A 24,741-nucleotide genomic window follows, 5' to 3' on the forward strand; every position below is an offset into this window, starting at 1 on the left:
TTTGCTGTTGTCTGTTGCTCTAACAGCATTTTCCAGGTGCCTTTCTTGACATCAGTGAAGGTACCGATGAGAACTTGGAAACATGGGAGTATGTGTGTGTGTGTGTGGGGGGGGGGGGTGCATGGGCAACCCAAATACATTAATCCCTTTTTCCTTTTACCTGTGCTACAGTGCGTAGAAAAAAAGTGGATGACAGCACTGGACTGCGTAGACAACTGGACTGGGTCAAATTAGAGCTTCTAGGAAACTCCTGAGCATTCCCCAACTTCTGCTAATGTGGAATAAAATAGACTTTAATTCCGTGCTAGAAGGCAGGTGCCCATGACTGTTGTGTGGACATCCTAGAGCAGGAATGGGCAAACTTGGGCCCTCCAGGTGTTTTGGACTTCAACTTTCACAATTCCTAACAGTCTGTCAGCTATTAGGATTTGTGGGAGTTGAAGTCCAAAACACCTGGAGGGTCAAAGTTTGCCCATGTCTGTCCTAGAGCAATTTGTGTCCCAATTTGGGTTTTCTGGCCTGTATAGATTGGATCATCTTATTGGTTCTTCTCTAGCTTATTGTTGTCTATAATAGCTGGCAAAGGCTCACCACAATTTCAGACAGGGAACATGCCTTCTCTTCCCTGGAGAGGCCAAATATGAAACCTGGGAGATATTTCACTGAAATTTTCCTAGAAGATGTCTATATTCAAATTTATCTAGATGTAGCCTTTATACCAGTAAGAAAAGTTGGCATATCCCCAGAAATGAGATTGCCCAGACCTTATCTGGCCTGGATTTTCTTCCATGTGCTCTACTTGGTACATGGAAATGTCTTGTATTTCTGCCCACTAAAGAGAGAAAATAAGCAATGTGTGGAAGAGAATAACCCTTCTGTTTCATCCTTGAGTGGGTACTGTTTGTCCAGGAATTAATTTATACCTGATTTGGCAGGGACAGCCCTGACTAATTCTGCGTTCCACTTCTTCAGCTGTTTTAAAATGGCCAAATTTCTCTTTCTTCCCCTACTTTTCCACTTTTTCCTTGATATACTTCCATGTTTTGCCCTCTTAAACACATTAAGATATTTCTTGACACATGAGCCCAGTTTTCATCTGTGAAAGTTGAAGGTTATGTTAATTTCTGCACACATCTCAGTGAGGATGCTAAACACAACCTTGCCCAAGTTTTCCAGGCCCTTTTTATACACAAAGTCAACATTTGACTGATTAAAATCCAGTAGCGCTAGGACTGGAGCTTTAATTCTGGCTATCTGGATGCCTATAACATCACTACCACTACCATTGTACAATTAAGAACAAGCAACCCAGATCAACGACCTGCATCATCCATTAGTCATATGAACTTCCAACCACTTTTGCAAGTTTTAGGCAAGTGGAATCAAGAGATGTACATTACTTATATCCATATAATGATGAACTCCTCACCTGGCTATATGTGAGTTAGCACATTTGTAGTGCAAGAAAACAATACAATAATTAAAATGAAGAACAATTTTAATAAATATAAACTTATTCGTATTTAAATGGAAAGTGTGGGCCTGCTTTTGGCTGATGAGATAGGATTGTTGTTGTTGTTGTATGCTTTCAAGTAATTTCAGACTTAAGTTGACCCTGAGCCGGGTAAATGACCTTGGAGGGCCGTATCCGGTCCTTGGGCCTTAGTTTGAGGACCCCTAATCAAGAGCAAGAAGCAAGTTCCTGTTTACAGAAGACATGGCTCGATTAGAATTTGCAGCTTAATTAAGATTTAAATATATATATATATTTAATAAGCACTGTAAGAAAGGAAAACTTCAACAATAAGCAATTACACACCAGGTTGAGCTAGCAAACATATTACTTCATAGTTATAGACCTGCCTATTAGGTTTTCCGTCATTTCCCATTTCTTATTTAAATTGTAGCCCTTATTTCTGAATGTGCATTTATCCAAATAATTACCATGTTTCATATTCTTCTTCTTTTTTTAAAAAACAAAGATTTAGATCCTTTTTGGGGAGATACAGATATATTAATCCTTTTTCTTTCTTCCTGGTGATGTGTAAATGATCTCCAAGTTTCTGATCTGGTTAAGAAAGGTTAAGACTTCTGTTGATTTCTTTTTTTGAAAAGAATTCTTCAGAAATCACACATAAATTCATTACAAAGGACTTTTAAATTTTAAATTGTGGAGAAGCATACATAGTGAAATTAACCGATTTGGGCATATAATGTATAATAATGACACTTAATAATTTTGGATAAGTTGGCAAGCATATAGAAAGACAGACAGATATATAGCTATATGATAGGCTGGATATATATAGATGATATATATAGGTGATTTAATAAAATATGATTGTATTTGATATAATGTTTTAATTATATTTTGGGGGCTGGAAATTGGGTGGTAGGGATTTTTTTTTACTTGCAATGAATGAACGGGATAGATGTTTACACTATTTTTGAAAAATAAATACGAAAAATAAATATGAAAACAGTTCTTTTGAGCATATATCTAAAAGCAACTACGCAGAACAAGAGATTATATATGCATTGTTACAGGAAAGTGGGTAGAAATACACAAATAGAGATTAGAGAGAGAGAATTTGGATAGTAAGGAAGGGATGAATTTACTTGTGTTTGCTGAATTCCTTTTCACAAACAGGATACAAACATTATTTTTAAATTCCCTTGGTAAAAATTACTCATTTGGATGTATTACGCCGAATAATGAACATTGTACCACTGGGAAAGGCCTAAATACCCTAAAGGCATCAGATCCCGACTGATATTGGAAGCGAAGTTAACTCAGATTTGATTAGTATTTGGATGAGAAACTGTCAACGAATACCAGGTCCTTTTGAAGGAAGGGCCTGGCAAAACCAGTTCTGAGTATTCTTTATGAAAACTCTACAAAATTCATGGGATTGGCATAAAAGTCAAATAAATCTTGAAGACACACACAAACAGGGGTAAACTAACAGACAGAGATGGATAGATAGATAAATTAGATAGACAGATTTATATAGAGATGATTTGGTAATGTATGTGCATGACTACATTATTATTATTATTATTATTATTATTATTATTATTATTATTATTGAGATGGTAGGGATTTATTTACTTCTCACTGCTCAATTCCAAAAAGGATGGCAACACTGAATTTTGATTTTAGAAAAGGAAATGTGTAAATAATCTAAATCATGGAAATCATGCTTTTCAACATATGTCTAAAAACTAGATAGCTGCATAGATTAATGTGTGTTTTGACAATATATGTACACATCTGTATTTGATATATTGTTATCATTATATTTATTTGGAGAAGCTTGAAATAGTCAGGATTAATTTGCTCACGAGGATGATAAAAACATCAAATCATCCGGGCGTCCCCTAGGCAACGTCCTTGCAGACGGCCAATTCTCTCACACCAGAAGCAACTTGCAGTTTCTCAAGTCGCTCCTGACACGACAAAAAACAACAACAAAACAACAACTGAATTCTGAAGAGAATAAAGCAAAGGATGTGCAAAATTCGGGCAGAAGGCTCTGAGCACTGAAATTTTGAAACTTTGGATTTAACTCATTGAGTATTCACCCCAGACAGTAGTGCAGAGCTAGGATTACTATTCCTTTTTTCTTTAAAGATTTCTCATCTTTGGGATTTTACTTAGATGGAAGTGCAATGTCTTTGGTACTGAGAATCGCTGTTGCTGTTTGAATGTAGTCAATGCTACTGGATGAACATGATACATTTTGTAGAAAATTGGAATGACTATAAAAGATGGTGTGTTCTTTAACCTTGATTGTATTTTAATCATGTTTATTATGTTGTAATTTTTAATTCAAATCAATTTAAGGTGAATGTATTGTCGAAGGCTTTCATGGCTGGAATCACTAGGTTCTTGTGGGTTTTTTCGGGCTATATGGCATTTTCTCCTGACGTTTCGCCTGCATCTATGGCAAGCATCCTCCTTTAAGGTGAATTTTGTATGTTTTGAGGCACTTTGTTGGTGCCATTTGTTGGCCGCCTTGAGTTCCCCCGGGGTAGAGAAAGGTAGGGTATAAATAAGGTAAGTAAGTAAGTAAATAAATAAATTGACGTATTTGTTCGTAATTTTAAGTGGTTTTTTTTAAGAAAATGAGAATGTGGGAGAAAGCAGAACTGATCAATAATTCAATTCCTAATTTTGCTTAGGCCTGCATTGTCCCTTCCCTTTGGAGCAGTGGATAAATCTTCCAACATGTGGAAATGAGTAAAAATGATGAAGGAAAGATGAGGGGCATCGGAAAAGGCTTTGAGCTTTCATTTTCCATGGGGAGAAAATAGCCACCGGGGTCAAGAGTCAAGTCCAGGTATGAAAGGCTCTCCTTTTTCTGGGCATTGCTCTCTCTGCCTGGAGCAATTCCGGAGAGTGGTCACCTTTTGCTTCGGTTTAATTGCCCTGTAATGCCCAGTCACATTGCATACTCAAGCAATGGACAGAATATGCACCAGGCAGGAAGATTGTTTCAGTGTGTGTCTATGTGACCCTAGAGGCTTTGAGTGCCGCCTTTTGTGAGCGTTGCTACCTTCGGAAGTCGGATTTGACATTTTCCAGGTTGGCCCCCGGTGTGTGGAATCCCATCTGGAGAAAGACCCTAAGGTCCTTTCCACTGGCTGTTTACTAAGAGGAAATAATTTGGTTAGGGATGCATTCAGGCTTTCTGATAGGACACTCCTGCAGAAATTCAGAAATCAAAGCTGATCTCCTTCCCCCTTTTGCAACCTTGTAATTGTGCTACAAGGCAAAGGAATGATTTTACCTCTTTGTTCTCGCCTGCATCATTTAAAAAAAGTATTATTTTATATCTTTGGAATCTTTGTATTCTTGTATTGATCTCATACGGGATGCATTTTATCATCCCTTTTGGTTGAAACAATAATGTGCCTCATTCAGTGCTCTATAACAAATTCATTCAATTTAATTAATTAATTAATTAATTAATTCACAGTATTTATATTCTGCCCTTCTCACCCCGAAAGAGATTCAGGGCAGATCTCAATGAACACACACACAGCGAACATTATTTTCAATTGATTGGCTGGGATTTGTTTTTGTTTCCCTTTTCTAGGATTCAGAATCCTATTTAACTATTTGTACATCTGTAATCAGAAACAACTGTGGGAAGACTTTGGTCAAATTGGTTATTTAATATCTCCAAATGAAATTCAGTGAGATCGCAGCCTTTGAGACTATTGTGATTCGTATGCAGATACATTTTCGATTAATTCTCATATTATTAGGAGATGGCATCACAAATTTTGTCTTAATATCTCTTTTATAAGACACTAGATCACACATGTCAAATACAAAGACCGCAGGCCAAATCTGGCTCAACATGCCCACAATGCTGTCAATGCCAGGGCAACATTGTTATATTTATAGTCTTACAATTACAAATGGCCTTTTGAAGGCAATTCCACCTGCCCTTGGTGGAAATGAGCTTGACACCCTGCACTAGAAGCTCCATACATTGGCAGAAGATTGATGTATCCAGTTCAGTATTGTCAGCTCTGATTGTCAAAAGTCCTCCAGTATTTCAAGCAGAAGTCTCTTCTAGCCCTATCCAAAGATCCCAGGGATTGAAGCTGAGATATTTTTTATGCTAAAACATGATGTGCAATTGATCTGCACCCCGTTCCCCTCTGGCAAGTTTCTAGTCCTCATTGTTGAAAAGAAATCTGGTTGCAGGTCTTGGAAAGCTCGGTTTTGCTGCGCTATGATAGTTCTTATGGCGAAAGAAGAAAGACTTGTGCAAAATAAATGGTACAAACCAAGTCATACAAAATAAGGAAAACCATTCACACCTCTTTCTTTCCCTCATTTCTCTCTCTCTCTCTCTCTCATTCTCTCTCTAATGCAAAATGAATCCATTTGTAATTATTGTAGTTCTGTTGTACTAGTCTTTTCCAAATAGATCTGTGAGTCAGTGAAAGATGTCTTTTTCACACATTAGTTTGATTTATAGAATAAATAAATTGCAACCATGCTACCTCAAAAATATTGCTATCTTTCTGTTATTTTGCTTGTCTTACTTGCCATGTCACATTTTATTTAATATGCATAATATAGCCTGGCTGCAGGACTAAGCTTTTCTAATTGTAGATTTTTGGATCATCATATTTCATTATTGTGGCAGGCTGATTCATCTGTGTATGCAACCTCTATAGACTTCTATACATTGCATAGAAGAGAGAAATATGACTTTCTCCGTTGCTGCATTATGTTTCAAGGGAAGGAAGAACCATTAATTTCCCATCAGACCTTTCTCCAAAGCTCTCAAAGACACATCAGACTGATCAGTTCCTCAGCATGTCATCTGAAATGAAATGCATTTCTGCTTGTAGTTCTGTAGTGACATGGCAAATATATTTTTGCAGTACTGATCAAAAGCACTACTGTTTGGCACATATGAACTGTGAACTGAGGCTAAACGTGGTACTGTCTGCCCCATTCAAAAGTGTAGCCATCTTTTCCAGATACAATGTGTATAACCCCCATGCATCAATTATGTACGTAACTTGATTGCACAATGTCCTGCTGTACGTATTCATGTATGTGCCATCACCATTACAAACATGAATCTGAGCATTATTCAAGAGTGGCATTATTTTGGGACATGTGCCATGGAATTCACCCTCTAAAAAAGAGAAAATTATAGAGAAAAGCAGAAGCTGGTGTATGGAACCCCGGCATCCCTCCCTATGAGCTAAAACACAACTTTTAAAAATCTTCCTGTATCATTCAAAATTGTGATCTAATTCTAATGGGATGAAAGCAATATCCTAGTTGTTCCTACTTCTAGCAAGAACATCTCTTTGATTGGCTTATTTTTGCTATAGGAAATTATATTTCCTGTATCCCTTCCTAATACCATGTATATTTATGGGTGGTGTGCAATATCATCAACATTACTGTGTATATAGAATCAGGAGGTACCTTACCTATATAGTGATGGGTACATTGATTTATTCTTAGGGCCCTTCCACACATCCCTATATCCCAGAGTATCGAGGCATCCCACATTATCTGCGTGTGGACTTGGATAACCCAGTTCAATGCAGATAATGTGGGATTTTCTGCCTTGGTATTCTGGGATATAGAGCTGTGTCGAAGTGTCCTAAGACAGAAGGCATTGGTGTACACAATCAGGATATTGATAGCACATTGTTATTAGCCTCAGTTTCACACAATGATGTCTTGTCTCACAGGAATGGGTGAAAGATTTGCGTATCTTCATCAGGATGCCTTTGCAAGTAATGGCATGAAGTAACTTTGAACCTCAGCCTTGCTTTTTATAGCATGTGGTTATGTTATATGGGTGTGCTGTTCAAAATAAACAAGGATCTTCAAGTTAGGGGCTTGAATCACATGTATCCTTCCCTGAACCTAGCTTTTTTGCATTTCTTTTGGAAGCAGACTAACCCAATGCTTCATGTGTGAAAATTCTGTTTAGCCTTCTTTAGGGGAAATCTGTAGAAGTATATGACAGTTAGATGAATTCTGCTGAAGAAGATAAACTATGCAGAGAAATGCACAGCTGATTCTCAGGTTGACAAAAGAAGGGAAGAAAATAGAAAAGAAAAAAGAGTTGGTTATGGAAAAAACATACCCAAGATAAAACCAGTCTCGCTATATTTCTAAAATGTGTAGTTGGATTTGATGCTAAAATCCACAGATAACTCAAGCTACAAGGGAATGAAACACAACAAAATATTAGAAATGTTTCAACCAGCAGCTAAAATCTTTCGACAACTCAGCTACAAAGAGTTAAAACAGACAAATTTAGATTTTTTAAAAACTTTGATCTTATGAGAGTTTAATGTTTTCCTGCCACAATATCACCCTATTGTGATCACCATGTGGCAAGAAAGCATTAAACTCTTATCAGTAAAAAGTTTTTAAAATTTCCAATAGATAAATATTTTGTACTGTTTCTGAATTGGGTTTATTTTCCTGTGTACAGCTTTCATCTTCAACAAGAGCTTTAAAGATGGGCAATTTTAGTTTGAAGACATGTGCTTGTGAGTTCTTGTGGAACAACTGGAGGGAAAAGGCAATAATAAAAAATTATAATAAAACTTTCATCATATCCTACCCCCTCTCCAAAAGGAATTGATAGGCAATAGGAGAGAGATGGCATTTACCTATAGTGTGATCTAAATCTTCATTCATACTGCAATAAATTCCTACTAAGCAGGCTTTGATAATCAATGACAGTCAGGCAAAAGAACGGTGTATGCAGACCTGCAGCAGCATCAATGCCCTTGAGTGTACCATTTTCATTTCTCTCTTTAAAATTGAAAACTAGTTGTCTTTATGAATCCCAGTGCTACCAGGATCTGAAGACACCCTGGAAGCCCATATATTTATCATTCTGGCTAGCAGTCGGTTGCGCGATGATTGAATACAAACAGAATGACATTCGGCACATGCTGGAAGTCAGTCTTTATAAAAGAGGAAAAGGGTCATTAGATGTTTCATCCTACCAAAAAGAACAAAATTTATAGCTACTTCCCATCCAACACATGCAACTATGTTCTTAAGCTTAAAATTGGCCAAAGAGTTAGAAGATGACGTTGTAGTCAAAAGATTTACCTTCTGGCTGAGTATCTCAATGGGATGCTGACATGGACCAGGCCCCTTCCATCCTCCAGACCGAGAAGGCATAACTGAGCCGCTCGTGAGCCAGGTAGTTGCAGCTGGAGATCTTGTGGTCCAGCTCATCGCTCTGCAGGACCTGGTAGAGGAAGTCGATGTAGCGGGAGGCCAGCTTGAGGGTCTGGATCTTGCTGAGCTTGTCCGAGGGCAGGGTGGGGATGATCTTGCGCAGCTCAGCAAAGGCATCATTCAGGGACTGGGTGCGCTGGCGTTCTCGCACATTGGCAATCACCCTCTGTGTGTGCATGTCCTCAAAGGTCTGGGGAACAGGGCTCCGCTTGCTGCGCTTGCCCTGTGGAGAGGGGGTGCTGCACTCGGGAAGGGCAGATGGGGCCAAGGAGGAGGGCTTGCCCAGCTGGCTTCTCTTGCGGAGGCCCTTCTTTGGCATCTTCTCGCTTTCTTCCTCACTGGTCTCCAAGCTGTCCTCAGGAGAGTCGGGGCACAAGCTCTCCTCTTTCATCGTCTCCAAATCGACTTCCCTTCCCACTTGGCTCAGGCACTGGAGACCTGGACCTAACAGGCCACAGTGCATCCGAATCAGAGGATAACCTTTGGGGTTTGGAGCAAAGTGCAACCACTAGCCCTGTCTTTGGTTTTCAAAGAGGCTTCTCTGAGTTCCTTCTACCTTCAAGGATTTGCTTATTCACCCTCCTTTCCCTTCACTCCACCCCCACACCCTTCCCACCACCTCCTTGAGGGCTAAAAGAGAGGAGGGACCTTGTTAAAAAGTTTGTTAATGCCCTTTACGGATAGGGCGAGGCATTTAAGGGGAGGGGCTATGCTCAGGCCAAGACAACCGTTCACCATAATGCAAACATCAAGGGAGCTTATGGGTTCCAGATTGCCTTTCCTCTTCTCCCCTCACTCGACTCCACCCCGTATCCTTCCCTCATCCCCCTCCCCATCACCACCCTGAGGCACAGAGACTCTTGGCAGTTGCCTGAATGCCAGATGATGTTTTCTTCACCAGTCCTAATTGACAGGGGTCTGTCGGGCTGACCCCTGCCCCAAACCCAGTCAGGGAAAGATCAGGAAGCGCTCGTGGTTGTTGCTACAACCTTTTATGGTGCCTCTGTTATTAATCAAAAAGATAAACTGTGATGATGTGGCTACAGCGTGGACTCTTTGGTGCTTTGTCCCAAGGTTGTAGGTTATAAGATGCTAGCTGTACCTCAGCTGTTTTAAGCTTAGAGAGTTTATTACAGGCTGAGTATCCCTTATCTGAAATGCCTGGGACCAAAAGTGTTTGGAATTTTAGATTTTTTTTCTTCAGATTTTTGAATGCCTGTATTTGCATATATGTACATAATCAAATGTTTTTTTGAGATGAGACCCAAATTTAAATATAAAATTAATTTGTTTCATTTACACCTTATTATACATATAACCTAAAGTTAAAACTATGCAATACATTTTTTGTTCCTGGGTTATAGATGTCTTTTCCTAATTGGTTCTATCATTAAAGCATGGGGAAAGTTAATTAAACTGCAAAACTTTGTTTTTCGGGACATCCTGCAGCAAATTTTGCTATAGTTTCTCAATGAATCTCTCAGAGAGTTTCATCCAATTCAGCATAGTTTGTGACAGCAACAAAAATGAATTTTCTGGAGGATAAACAACTACTTTCAATGTAAGCTCCACACAATTAAACAGAAAGTAACTTTCAAAACAGGAACAGAAAACTTTTTTTGGTCAAATTTTGTTACATAGTGTAATTTTATACAATATTTTATACAATATACAACAACGTTTGTGTAAGATCAACTACCTGAAAACAAAGGTGTCGCTATCTCAATATATGTAGACAGTTTTGGATTTCAGAGAATTTCAGATATTGGAATTCCAGATAAGGGATTCTCAATCTGTAGCAGGGAAAGTGCTCTCTTTACAACACCTGTTTATATTTGTTTGGGGTGTGACATTTCCTGCACGAAAGACAGCACTTTGGATTAAAAAAAAGGACTAGAAAGATAATTTAATTTAAGCATGAGAGTTAGGATGGCAAGTGTGGCTCTCTCGATCAGTGGGTCATATTTTTGGGTCACAGATCCTTCTGAGACACAACAAAAAATTCCCCTTTTCCTGCTATCTTGGTTTTTAGGCCTATTTTGCAGGAGTTTGGAGGTGATGATTTAGAAAACTGCATTGGCTAGACCTAATCAACTCTTGTATCTTGGGTATGGTTATCATGATTTTCCAAGGGTGAGTGCAGATTAAGACCGCTATATGGTATATATACTGTGTTTCAAATGCTAGAGCTGTTAGGGGGGAAACTGATGTTATTTTTGGAATCAGCAGGTAAAATAGACCCAGAAACAGGGTTGACATTTGAGGCACCAAAATGTCTGTTGGCCAGTGGAATTGAATGAATGCTTTAGACTTCTAGACTTTCACTCCTAGAGAAATAAAAATTTGCACAAAATTTTCATATTTATTGTCTTGCACCAGAAATATATTCCCTTTGTGTAAACCGCTCTAAAGAGCCAGTATGGTAGAGGTTTGAGTGCTGGACTAATATGACTCCAGCAATTAATACCTATTCAGCCATGGAAACTTACTGGGTGACCTGGGGCAAATCACCCTCTCACAGTCCAAGAGAAAGGCAATGGCAAACCCTTTCTAAACAAATCTTGACAAGATAATCCTCAGACTGGTTTGCTCTAGGGTCATTTTTAATTGAGCCCTGACCAATTGGTGCACAACAGCAAATAACAAATTCATCACATACTTTCCTTAGAATAAGGACCTCTTCACATGGCCCTTTCTGGTTATGCCATTGTGCCGGCAAACACCATTGAAAGGGAAGGCACGCGGAGCGGGGTACCCTGCATGCCCTCCTTCCTTCCCATTACATGATGGCGGTGAAACAGGATGTGTTGACCCTATTCCTGTCTCCATCAGATGGGAAAAGGGGCAGCAATGCGTGGCAATGCATGTTGCCTCACCACCCTTTCCTTCATCATACAGGGAAAAGGGGAGGAAAGGAGCTACCCAAACTACATTTTCCTCCCTGTAGTGGTGGAAAAAGTGCCTTTTGGCATTTCCATCCCACTTTGGAAAGAATGTGGCCAAGACCTGCCATGCATCATGTAATGGTTCATGGCAAGCCCCATCCTTGCCATGCAACAAAGCGGCAAAACAGGGCAAAAATGCCCCGTGTGAAGAGGTGGCCAGTCCCATTCAATGCAGTGATGCTTAACTCGAAATATACATGGAAAAGTCTGCAATAATTTCCTAGTTGAATGAGATTTACAGGGCTTTTTTTTTGGCATTCCTTGTCTTTCTTATGGACTGTGTTCACCAGTCAAAAGGGCAGAAAAGCAAGGTGGGTCTGGATAAAGCCAGCAGCAGAGCAAATTATTCACACAGCAGCCTGGAAAGCAGGAGGTCTCTTTCTTGCAGGCTTTCCAGCTTTTGCAGATGGAGCCTGGTTTGGACAGGACGAACTTGTAAAATTGAGAAACAGCCAGAAAGGCTGCCCCACAGCAGGACATAGGTTAGGCTAGACTTTTGAGGAGTTTGCTCCATCACTTCCTATTCTGTCATGAGATGGGATGAAGCTTTCGAACTTTTTGTTGCAGCAATTATTCATAAAAGCACAAAGAAGTCTTTGATAATTTCATCCTCAGAGAAGTAATGAGTAAGTTTAACATTGTCCATTCTTATGCAAGAAATGCTTGGAAAAAATGTGTTCAAAGATGCTTTGTGGTTTGGGAACTAGTTTGTGCAAAATTTACACATGGCTTTCTTTTTCTTTTGTTCTTTGTTGCCCAGAAGACAACTTTTTCTGACCAGGAAATGCTAATTCAGTACAAAAGTTTCATTTTCTGCATAGAACATGATGTTTCCTTTGCTGACACTTAAGAGACACAGTTTTCTTTGTTTGTTTTTTATTACTTCTGAATATTTTAAAATATCAATTGCATCCCTAGATAGAAATAAATACAAGCTGTTGGTGAACCTTCAGTTGAGCTTGGGAAATTATGTTTTAAACAGCTGATTCCATCACAGAGTTTGAAAACTGAACTCTTCCTGCTACTCAGTTGGGTGACAGTGATTTTATGTGTTGCATTGCCATTACTTTTCCATTGCACCACAATTCAAGAAGGATATTGACAAGCTGGAGTTTTTCAAAGGAGGCTGTCCAAAATGATCAAAGGATTGGAAACCATGCCCTCTGAGGAGTGACTTAAAGAGCTGGGTGTGTTTCTCCGGCAGAAGAGAAGGCTGAGAGGAGTCATGATAGCCATGTTTAAATATTTGGAAGGATGTCATAAGGAGCAGGCTTGTTTTCTGGAGACTAGGGACCCTTCCAGACAGGCCCAAAACATGACACCTGACTCAGTTTTATCTGGAAAACACCTCAGGCAAAACAAAATTAATCCAGAGATAACTAGGATTTCCCCAGTTTGCTCCGGATTCACTTAACACATAGAAAGCTAAGGTGCAGATCTTTCCAGGTAAGGGCCCTTTGGGGATTTATTCCTGGGATTGCTTTCACAATCCTGAGGGTCAATCCCCACAGCGATCCTAGTTCTTCATGCTCTATGAGCCCAAAGGAATAGGATGGTGCCCCACCCTTCCCCCCCAGCCCATCTCCCCCCCCAAAGAAACTGGCAGTGCAGCCCCCTCCCTCAGAGTGAGCTCCTGGTGTGTGAAAATCACACATTACCCCTCTCCCCTCACTTCCTGATGTGTCATTTTCACATGCCAAGAGCTCTCTCCTGAAGGGGCTACATAGCTGGAAGGCTCTTCAGATCAGTTGTGGGGGTGGAAAATGTGTAGCTGGGGGGTGGATGGATGTAGGGTGGGGTTTGGTTTGGGTGTCGGAACTAAATCCTGGAATGAACTGGGATTTAATATCTCAGTTCTTCCTGGGCTTCAGTCACGTGTAGAAGGGCACTAGGACTCAGAGCAATGGGATCAAATTACAGGAAAAGAGATTCCACCTGGTCATTAGGAAGCCCTTCCTCACAGTAAACTGTTCAACAGTGGAACTCTCCTCTTCAGAGTGTAGTGGAAGCTTCCTCTGTGGAGGCTTTTAAACAGAGGATGGATGGTCATCTGTCATGGTGCTTTGATTGTGCTTTTCCTGCATGGCAGGGGATTGGACTGGGTAAAGATGAAGGAACCGAAAAGTGACCATGATGGGAATATGGTTTTGAACACAAGCAAGAATACAATCGAGTTGCTCTGAGAATTCCTTACAACTTCAACAAACTATTTTTTCTATGAAATTTCATAATTTAACTAAAATAGTCTGCAGTTCTAATTTCTAGTTTTGCTCAGTAGGCCCATCCCCTTCTTTTGCCCAATTGAAATCTTCCAGTTCATTTAGGTCACAAAAGAAATGTTATTTTCTTAAGAAATGGATCATCATCATAATTGTCATCATTCTATCAGCTCTTCAAAGCTATTTAAGGGATAAGAGCTTGGCTCACAAAAGTCCTGACGTTCGTCCAAGTCTTGCTCATCCGGCTTCCAAAGCATTTTGAAATTTTAACACATTTCCCCCGCATTCTGTTGAAACCCTACATGTTTGGTAGCTTTGTCATCTGACACCATTCCCAAAAGTTTTGAAACTTATCACAATCTTTATCGATGTCTTAGACTTTCTCATAGGTTCCCAATTCCCCAAGGAAGTTCCAGAGGCACATGGAATAGGATTAGTACTTCCCTTTGAAAAGAGACTTGTGGAATTTAGAATGGAGTTTTGTAATATCTGCTCACTTTAAAAGATACAACTGAAGGATCAGTGTGAAAAGTTACACATGGGAGTTAGATTCAAAAGCATCCAGATAGACAGTTCCACTCTTTAAATCTGCATCTGTTGAAACCCTCTCCTCCTCAGTATATTCTTGAAACCCCATGCCTGTTCCGATTTAAATACTAATTCAATTTAAGAACAAACCTACAGAACCTATCTTGTGCTTAACTTAGAGACTGCCTGTTCTGTACTCTGAACAGTATTTGAAAATGGTGTGAAGATGCCAGCCACATATGCAGGTGAGGCATCAGGGGAAAATGTAGCCATACAGTCTGGAAACCAATACAGTAGATTTTTGCTTATAAACAGGTCAGCAGAATGTTGGATAAGCGAAAATGTTGGATAATAAAGAGGGATTAAGGCAAAGCCTATTAAATGTCAAATTACGTTATGATTTTACAAATTAAGCACCAAAATATGTTTTACAACAAATCAACAGAAAAAGCACTTCAATACATGGCAACGTTATTGTTCTGTCGCGCACTGGGCCTGTAATAGCTGTACTTTTCTATAGGACGTATACTTTAAGCCCAGCGGGAAGCCAGGGGAACCTCAAAGAGAGGTTCTCAGGGATTTTTCTGAAGTGATGGTCTTTAGAGTCTCTATTACGGAACAAACAACAAATCTTCAATGGTTCAAACAACACTTCAAGGCTTTCTTAGTCTAGTCCTCAATGGGCTGGTACCTAACTTTGATTAACTGAACCTACTCTGTAGGAAAAAACCCTTTTTAACCTCTCCCAGGCTGTTTACTATCTATGCTTCATCGGTGTGGGTCCTACTACCAATTCCATATGCGTCTGGGTATCGAGTAGACCTACCAGCTGAGGCTTGAAGATATTTTAGCTGGAGTTCGGTGGATCTGTAGTTCTATCCTCCCTCAGAGAGTTCTTTGAAACTTCAGGGCTGTTTTCCCTCTGATTGCTATGAGGCTGAGAGGCTGTGAGCTCTCAGCCAGAGCCTTGGGACCCTTTCCCTGGAATTTCTGTTTCTGTTTCCCTGGATGCTCCTTTTTCCCTGGATAGTCTTGAGAAAATAAGCTTTTCTATGGGACGAGCTAGTCTATGTCCTATAGTTTAGCTTCCTTGTGTGAGACTGCCCAAAAAATGGCTCCTTTCCCTCCCAGAGCCCTGAACAAGGGGCAGAACCAAAGCTTAATTATGATGGACAGGAGGCCTGTCCTATGACTGCAAGCAGATTAACAGAAATAAAATAAAGTTGGAGCTCCTGGTACAAACGTACCAGCACAGTTATGTAGTAATTACTGTATTTACGAATTTAGCACTAAAACATCGCAATGTATTGAAACATCTGTGGATCTGGGCAAGAGGCAGACTGCATTGAATTATACAGAATGTTGGATGAGTGTAGGTCGGATAAGCGAGACTCTACTGTATTTGAAAATTATTGACAGAATGAATTAGGAAATTCAGAATTCCTAATAGTTGAATTCCATTTCAAGGAGCGTTCTAGAACTACTAAATGCAAAGTATTTTAGAAGCATTTCTCTATAGATGTGAGGAGTGTGGGCATGTTCTTTGTTGTACTTTAAGAATGAAATCCTGTTAGATATCTCAATGGATGTAATTAGAGATATTTTTACAAGGTCTATAACCTTCTCTGCCAAAGAGCACTGGTGCCTCACCAAAATAAAAGATTTAATCATTCCATAGCCCTTTTCATCCTTACACCCATACTGGTATAGTTACATCATTTGCCAATCTAAAGTATTTCTATTTCAAGGAGATAGTTCAGGGGTATAGTTGTGACTTTATCAGCAAAACCAAGTCACATTACAAAATGTGGAATACTTTCTAAATGATCAAGCTGGCCAATCATTTTGTGCTAAAATCATAAAGAAGCCAGGAATAGCTGTGGCCCAGTGGCGTACTTGCAACAGGGAGAGGATGAGAACCACTGGTTTTGAATCTACAGGTTTTTCTGATTATTTCTGTCCTCGAGTGGAAACATATGTGGCGTTAATCAAAAAATGCAAAGCATCCGCTGGAGCACGCTGTTGCTTGGGCAACCCTGGGGAACACAGGCACGCAGGATCCTGGGAAGGCTGGCTGTAAACGGGAACTTGAGCACTCAGCGGCCCTTTGATCCTGGCGCCTGGAGTCCTGATCAATGATAGCCCCACAATTCATTTCCTTGTCATTGTGACATCACCTTTTCAGAACTCCCCCACTCCACAAAATTAATGGAAGCTTAAAAGATGCCAGTTCAAGGCTTATTGTCCAGTCTTACCCACTGCCAGTATGAATAAAACATGGAAAATTGGCACTGATGAAGGTCCATGAGTTAGTTGCTGATGTGGATGAGAGGAAGTGGAGGCCTAGAAATGGAGGGTCTTTCCCTTAGTAATATGTAGTTCCACTGTTATCGAAAATTGGACTCCCCAAAATATGAAACATAGAGTCCTCAATGAGACAGAAAGCAAACATGCGTTGACCTCTCCCTTAATTCTAAGCTAACTTCAATTGAATTCTCCCTACAGTGTTGCCTAACTGTTCTCCGTGCCCTGGACTTCAGGAGATGGTCACACATTTAGCATAATACCTTTACAAAACCCTGGAAAAGTCAAAGGGAACATTTAATGGGTTTCTCAGAATAGACACACGGGTTTTCATAATACTTTTTGATTTTATCCTGGAAATATTTCCCCATCTATAGTATTACACCACACCCCGTTCCGTGAGGTCTCCATTGTATATGGCAAGTTGGCAACACCCTGAACACTTTTTTGTCTGTCTAGTTGGCACCCATTGTTCAAGACTGGCACTGGGACTTCAAGACCCATTAACTCTTGAACAGCTGCATTTCTTTCAGAGATCACTTTGTTGTGGAGGATCCACAGGCAGACACAAGCCTTCACGTTCACCAATGACAGTATTTGAAAATCCTCTGAAGATGCCAGCCACAGATGCAGGTGAAACCTTAGGAGAAAATGTAGCCGTACAGCTTGGAAACTAGAACATGGCCATGTTCTAGGCCATGTTCTAGAACATAGCCATACAGCCCAAAAAACCTACAACAACCCACTCACCAATGACATTTCATTACATTTTCTACCTCACCTTGGAACCAGAGGAAAGAACAGATATGTGTCTCCTCCAATAAAGCAGTAGATTGTAGCCAGCATCCATAACCAATAACTGAAATGTATTTAGTTTTACCATAGTTTTCCTTGTGATCCTATCGTAAGTGCCACACCAGTCCACCTTCAGGGCCAGTGGCTGAATTGGGTGACTATAAGATCTTTTTAGCAGCTGATCAAGGAATAGACATAATAATCTTTCCACTCCCTTCTTACAAGCAAGGAAGTTTGAGTTCAAAAGAAGGAGAACTCTTGTCCTTGTTGCAACTTTGATCACTGATAGGAAGGGTGTTGAAATATCATCCTAAATGGATGATATTTCAACACCCTTCCTATCAGTTGCCAGCTAAATGGACTTCCTTCACTCAGTCCAACAGTTGTCTCTTAAGGTGCCCTAGGGATGAGCAGGCCATGATGCAATATTAGTTAACTAAGTAGACAATCTAGGATTTCTCTGTTTGTATACATGAATATGCACACACACACACACACACACACACACATATACATGCTGTCTTCCTCATAGGTCCAAGGCTGTAAGACCTAGTCATCTGTAGCTCACATATGAGTGATGGTTTGTAAAAACATATTATTTGATTTTAATGGACCTGTGCACTGTACTACCATTTTTAATCACTAGGTGGCTAAGAATTATTTGGGACATTGGTTTCTAATGACAGAAAAGATTCTATAAGAAGCTAGCAGGAATACAAGCAACTAGTTGTAGCAAAAATAGACAGAGCATCAGACAGAGGCTATAATTCTTTTGATCAGTGCAACTATCCTAGTGTAGGTTGGTAGTAACAGGAGAGTCCACAGTGTGTCATGCGGTGCCATGGAGACAGTGAAGCTGTGGCAGCTTAGGTTGCCATATTGACTGTGGAACTAGCAGATCAGTATTTTTTAGTAATGAAGATTTGTTTCTCTTCCATCCTTATGCTGCTGCATGCTACAAACTGACTTAGGATTGCATAATAATTATGCAGGCATAATACCAAGAAGACGGACTATAACATTCATTTAGTAGGTTTCCACATTCATTTTGAAAACAGCTGTCAAACTCAAATGACCAGCCACATGTTTTAGCATCTGAAGAAGTGATTTGATATCTATGAAGACTTATGCAAAAGGGGAAAAAACCAATTAGTTTTAAAGTTACTGCCACATTTCTTCTCTCGACCTTCCCCCTCCTCTTTCCTTTTTATCTAAACACTATTTTCACATTCATTTTCATGCAAAGCAAAAGGAAAAACTGAAGTGAAGGTTACGTAAGAAACTAACATGGGTTCTTCAATTTCTCACTTTATTTTCACACTGTGAAGATTGCTTTGCAAATGGACATGCTGTATTCTTGTGAGAGGTTCCCTTTGCTACACTACAAAAATAGAGACCTTCTCCATATTAAAGAGCTGGGCATGTTTAGCCTGCAGAAGATATGATAGCCATGTATGAAAGGAGACATGATAGCCATGTATAAATATGTGAGGGGAAGTCATAGGGAGGAGGAAGCAGGCTTGTTTTCTGCTGCCCTGGAGACTAGGATGCAGAACAATGGCTTCAAACTACAGGAAAGGAGATTCCACCTGAACATTAGGCAGAACTTCCTGACAGTGAAAGCTGTTCAGCAGTGGAACTCTCTGCCATGGAGTGTGGTAGAGGCTTCTTCTTTGGAGGTTTTTAAGCTGAGGCTGGATGGCCATCTGTTGGGATGCTTTGAATGCAATTTTCCTGCTTCTTGGCAGGGGGTTGGACTAGATGGCCCACAATGTCTCTTCAAATTATGATTCTATGATTCTATATAACCTTTCCAAAGTGTGGAGGTTGCCAACTGGGCCAGCAAGGGGGATTTCCAATCTCTTCAAGTCCACACATAAATGACATATCATGTGAAGAGAGTATTGCGGCAACTGCTTTGCACTGCTAGATTCACTATGTCATCCTGTTTTTCTGGGTCTCTTCATAGACTAAAGATCCCAAGGATGAGTTGTGTCAATATGAGAGGGTCAAAAAAGTCTGGTCCAGCACTGCTTCTCTTGGTTTTAAGCTGGCACCACCCACACCCAAAGAAGCATCCCAAAATGTTCAGGTTTCCCAGCTGAGTCAGAAATCTTACTGTCTCATTATTGGAGCAACAGACCTTTCTGATTTTTGCCAAAGGAAATTCACATCCAACTACATGCCTTTGATGTGCAGGGCAAAAGAGGAGGGGGAACTGGGTACAGCAGGAAATAAGGTGTGTGTGTGCGCGCGCGTGTGTGCATACATATATATGCGTGTGTGTGTGTGTGTGCACACTGACTGAGCCATTATTGAACGCTACATTGGGAGGAAAAGAAGAAAAGCTGGGCATCTGGAAGTGAGCCCTGAAGATGTTTTCTGTGGCAAAGCAAGCCAAACAGAAAGCCAAGGCAGGAAATCTTACTGACATGCTCCTAAGCAGGAACAGTTCATCTGTAACTTGGAAGCAGATGGTATTTGTAGGGGTCATGCATGCATTTGTGGCCACTAGGCTACATACTACTTTGGGTCAAATCTTGTTGGCGGCTTATGCTGGAACAGCACCCAGTGATACTAGAGTATTTTCAAAGACATGGACAAGGAAGTATTCAATATTTCTTATATAACGGCAGAATGGCAAAGTCCTAGAACTGGAAGAGATGACAATAGCATCAGATCTAACCTCCTTTCATGCAGGAGTACACAATTACACTCTGAGAGGTATGTAACCTCTGTTTAAAGACTTCCAAAGACTACAGCCCTCCGAGACAATCTATTACAGAGCCTTTCAAACTGTGTGTCAAGACACACTAGTGTTCCAGTTGCAATGTGTAGGCGTGTCACATTAATGTAAAAAGAAACCTCCGAGTTTATGTGTGATAATTTTAAAATTTATAAACGAAAGGTTTTTGTAAGATATGTCATGTCCTCATAAATTTTGTTACTACAATTTATATATGCACGCATATCTCTTATAAGAGGTTGGTTTAATTTCTGGTTTGCTAGTAAAACTGAATTACTGTGTTGCAAAATGATGCATGGCTAAAATGTGTGCCACCAACATGAAATGTTGGGAAAACTCTGCTCTGTTTATTCCATTATCAAAAGCCTCTTACAGTCAAGTTTTTAGGCAGAGTTTCTTTTCTGGAAATGTGAACCATTTAATATGAACCAATGTTCCTAATCTCTGAAGCAGCAGAAAACAAGCTTGGTGGCCCATCTTCTATATGATATCTTTTCAAAGACAACCATGATGTCACCTCTCAGTCATCCCTTTTCCATGCTAATCATATCCAGCTTCTGAAGTATTTCTTCATAAGCTTGGTTTCCAAGACTTTGATAATCTTCTTTGCTCTTCTATGGACATATTCCAGCTTGAACCGCCTGACTTTGCCCAGCGTATGCAAGACCAGGCAGAAGCTCAAAGGTGTAAATCCACCACCCTTACCAATGGTGGCACAATAGGTTAAACCCTTTTACTGACAGGACTGAAGATTGACAGGTTGGAGGTTCGAATCTGGGGAGAGCGAGGATGAGCGAGGATGTCAGCTCTGGCTCCCCATCTGGGGACATGAGAGAAGCCTCCCACAAGGATGGTAAACATCAAAAACATCCAGACATCCCCTGGGCAACATCCTTGCAGATGACCAGTTCTCTCACACCAGAAGCAACTTGCAGTTTCTCAAATAGCTCCTGACACGAAAAAACAAATAACAACAACAAACCAATGATGTGTTGGCTAACCTTGCACACCCTGGAAAGAAACTGCAATGCTTCTCTCCCTACCTACAAAGAACAGAAAAAGTGCACAGGGGAAAGTTGTGCTCCATCACTTGTCCCATTGAACTTTGGCCTTGTCAGGCCCGTAGCCAGGATTTCATTTCGGGGGGGGGGGGGGGCTGATTTTTTTTCAGGGGGGGTTCGGGGGGGGCTGAGTTTCGGGGGGGGGGCTGAGTCTGAGTGAAAGAGGGTCTAGCCTAGCAAACCTTTTGTATCATTACCCCAATACCCCCATGCATATGGGATATATTGAGCATGGTGATCAGATCATGATATGAATGAACGTAACAGTTTAAATAATGCACCAGGAAGGCCTTTTCGCGAACCACCATGAGAATTTCAGGGGGGGGGGGCTGAAGCCCCTCAAACCCCCCCCCCCCCCCCGGCTACATGCCTGGTCCTTGTAAACGAATTCCCTCCTCTCTGGCCAGCTATTTTGAGATATCCCACTACTCTTTGATATCCCACCACTGCCACCAAAATGTGAAAAGGGGTCAGACTGCCAGCCTATGTAGATATTCCACCAATAAATATAAAGGATGTTTAATTCTGCTGCCACTGTTTTGTGTTCATTTAAGCTGAGGCTTAAAGATTGAAAGTGGGACTCTGCTTAAGGCGAAACAGTAACTGTTGATTTATTTGTATCCTTCGAGTGACATAAGTATGATGGTTTCAAGAGTATCTATCTATATCTATATCTATCTATCTATATTTAAATGCTCTGTTCATTTTGAGTGACATCATAACTCAAAATCCACTGGACAAATTGCCAGATTTGGCCACAAGACACCTACTAACCCAAGGAGTGATCATCACTTTAAAAAAAGATTTTGTGATTTGGGGGTTGTAGTTGCTGGGATTTATAGTTAACCTACAATCAAAGAGTATTCTGAACTCCACCAACGATGATATTGAACCAAACTTGGCACACAGGACTCCCATGATCAACAGAAAAATACTGTGTTTTTCCTTGATGACTTCTGACACCCCCTCATGACCCCCCCCCCCCGTGATATTATTAAGCATAATTATCTGTAAACCTCAATTGCTCAGCATTTATAATTCACTCAGTGAAAGAGGGAGAGTGGGAATGAAAATATAGTTTCCTGATTAGAAATGTCTTAGACAAAAGGACTGTTTTTCAGATCAGGATGCTGTCTAAATACACAGCACCACCTTAGAGTCTAAGTCTCTCTAAGTAGTAGCAATACATTAGTTAAGCCTCATAAACTGTGTAACATGCTGCTAAGCTACTAGCTGAACTGGAGATTGGGGCACAAACCATTCCAATTACCTGGAGCTGTCTCTACTCTCACCCCAAAAATGGGGAATTTAAATCTTTGTCTCCCACCAGGAGATGTCCCAAAAAACTTGGAAATTCAAGGTCAAATCCTAAGATCTTTGTCTCCCACCAGGAGATGTCCCAAAAAACTTGGAAATTCAAGGTCAAATCCTAAGATCAGGCAACCCAACCCGAGAACTGCTCTACTGTGCCTCATGTCAGATAATATTACGTGTTTGGAATACAAATCCCAGAATTTCCCCCTATGCTTGCTAGGAGTTTTAAGGCTGTAGTCCAAAAAAAGTAACTTTCCTCAGCTATACTCTGAATCCCTACCCCAGGGCCTGGCCCTTGAGGAGTCTGCAAATTCTAATCCAAACAGGAATGTTTTCCAACCTCTGGTTTCACCTAAGCAGGAAAGGAGGCCCATGAAAGCCTTCTGAGGCTTCTCTGCTTCATCCTACTAGATTGGCCCTGTTGGCACGCTGGGGAAGGGAGGGGGCAACAAAGTTCTCCATTGCCTGTGGCTATGGGGCTGGGAGGGGGGGACGTGATTCCCTCTTTGTCTGACAGAGAAAATAAGGTTCCATTTATTATGTGTGAGAGAGGAAGACATCAAAGGGAGCCACTTCAAAGGCCACGTTTCCTTCCCGATTAACGCGTTCCACATTGCGCTGCTGTGCTTGATCCAGGCAGGCACATTCTCCTTGGGCAGCTCCACCTGCCACAGCGCCTCCTTCAGCAGCCTTTGGGCATGCACAGAGAGAGAGACAAAGCAAAATGTCTGGTAGTCAAGGGTTGCTGCTGAGGTCAAAAGCAGGATGTTGTAGTGTGGTTGGGCCTTTTTGCCTTCAGTGGCTGCAGCATCACAGGCGGACAGACACCCCTTTGCTATGACAACAAGCATTTGATTTTTCAATAGCAATTATACTAGTGGGGCATCCACTGCCAAAAAGGGCTATATTTTTCTTTGCTTTCTTTGCTTGCCCTCTCCTTCCTTCCTTCCTTCCTTCCTTCCCTTCCTTCCCTTCCTTCCTTCCTTCCTTCCTTTTCTCCCTTCCCTCTCTCCTCTTCCTTCCTTCCTTCCTTCCTTCCTTCCTTCCTTCCTTCCTTCCTTCCTTCCTTCCTTCGAAACAGAAAAAGAGAGAAACAATAAAACATTCATTTTTCAGTGCTTTCTGAAGTCCACTTCTGGTTTTGATAGATGCATCTTTGCTATGTTGAACAATGCAAGGGCAGCTTGCAACCTCTTTAAAAGGTGAATTGTAACTTTGCAGGTTTATAAATTTTGTCTGTCCTCTTTTGATCAGTAAAAGAGCAATTCAAGGCACCTGGACTAGTTAAAGGCTTGTTTGGGAGCCAAGGTATTGCTTCTTGTTTTGTTCTTCCCTGATTGCTAGGAAGCCCTTTTTTCAATTGGGTAATAGAGAATATTATTTCCATCCCGACAGTATTCTTTTGATCCCTCCTATGCTTTCAACAAAATGGACAACACAGAAAATATAGTCCAACCAAATACACACATATATTGTTTTTAGGCCTGTTCCTGGGTTTATTTGGGATGCTGATTCAGAAAATTACATTGGATAGACCACATCAGCTCCAGTTTCTTAGATATGGTTATCATGATTTCTTTATGGGTGAGCAGATGATGTATATGGCATATATGTTATTTATCTCAAAAACTAGAGCTGATAGGAAGTAACGGTATCATTTTTATGTGTATTGTATGTGTGTGGCACTTTGAAGTGCCTTTGTGAGTCCTTTCGGGGAGATGGTGATGGGATTTGCGATGATGCTAGCCAATTGTAAAGGTTGTACGCCAATTGTACAGGGCTGCCACTAATTTGCGAAGTCTGCACGCACCAGTTGTACAATTGTGCTAATTGCGAAGGTGCTGCAATTCCAACAACAGACAGGGTATAGGGTTTTAACTTTCAAGAACCCACCCACTGTCACCAATTGTACTATCTGTTCTTAAATTCTGCCACCAATTATACAGGTGTGGATGATTATGGATGTAATTAAGGTAACTGCCACCAACGTGAGGTATTGCCGATGAGAACTGGCTCCCCAGATAAATGGAGATGACACAGTCTTCAACAAAAGTTAATAAGTTTATTT

General features: G+C 40.7%; 1 protein-coding gene across 1 annotated transcript in view; it reads right to left on the bottom strand.

The window, feature by feature from the left end:
- The window catches only part of LOC132766586 (twist-related protein 2-like), a 36,639-nt gene extending 27,249 nt beyond the window's left edge, over window positions 1–9,390 (bottom strand). Inside the window, exon 1 of the mRNA XM_067463953.1 lies at window positions 8,630–9,390. Within this exon, the coding sequence (XP_067320054.1) occupies window positions 8,646–9,224 (579 nt within the window). The 5' untranslated portion in view covers window positions 9,225–9,390 and the 3' untranslated portion in view covers window positions 8,630–8,645. The remainder of the gene's footprint in view (window positions 1–8,629) is intronic.
- Between the last annotated feature and the right edge of the window lie 15,351 nt (window positions 9,391–24,741).

Source organism: Anolis sagrei, chromosome 2 (genome assembly GCF_037176765.1).
Source record: "Anolis sagrei isolate rAnoSag1 chromosome 2, rAnoSag1.mat, whole genome shotgun sequence".
Taxonomy (NCBI): domain Eukaryota; kingdom Metazoa; phylum Chordata; class Lepidosauria; order Squamata; family Dactyloidae; genus Anolis; species Anolis sagrei.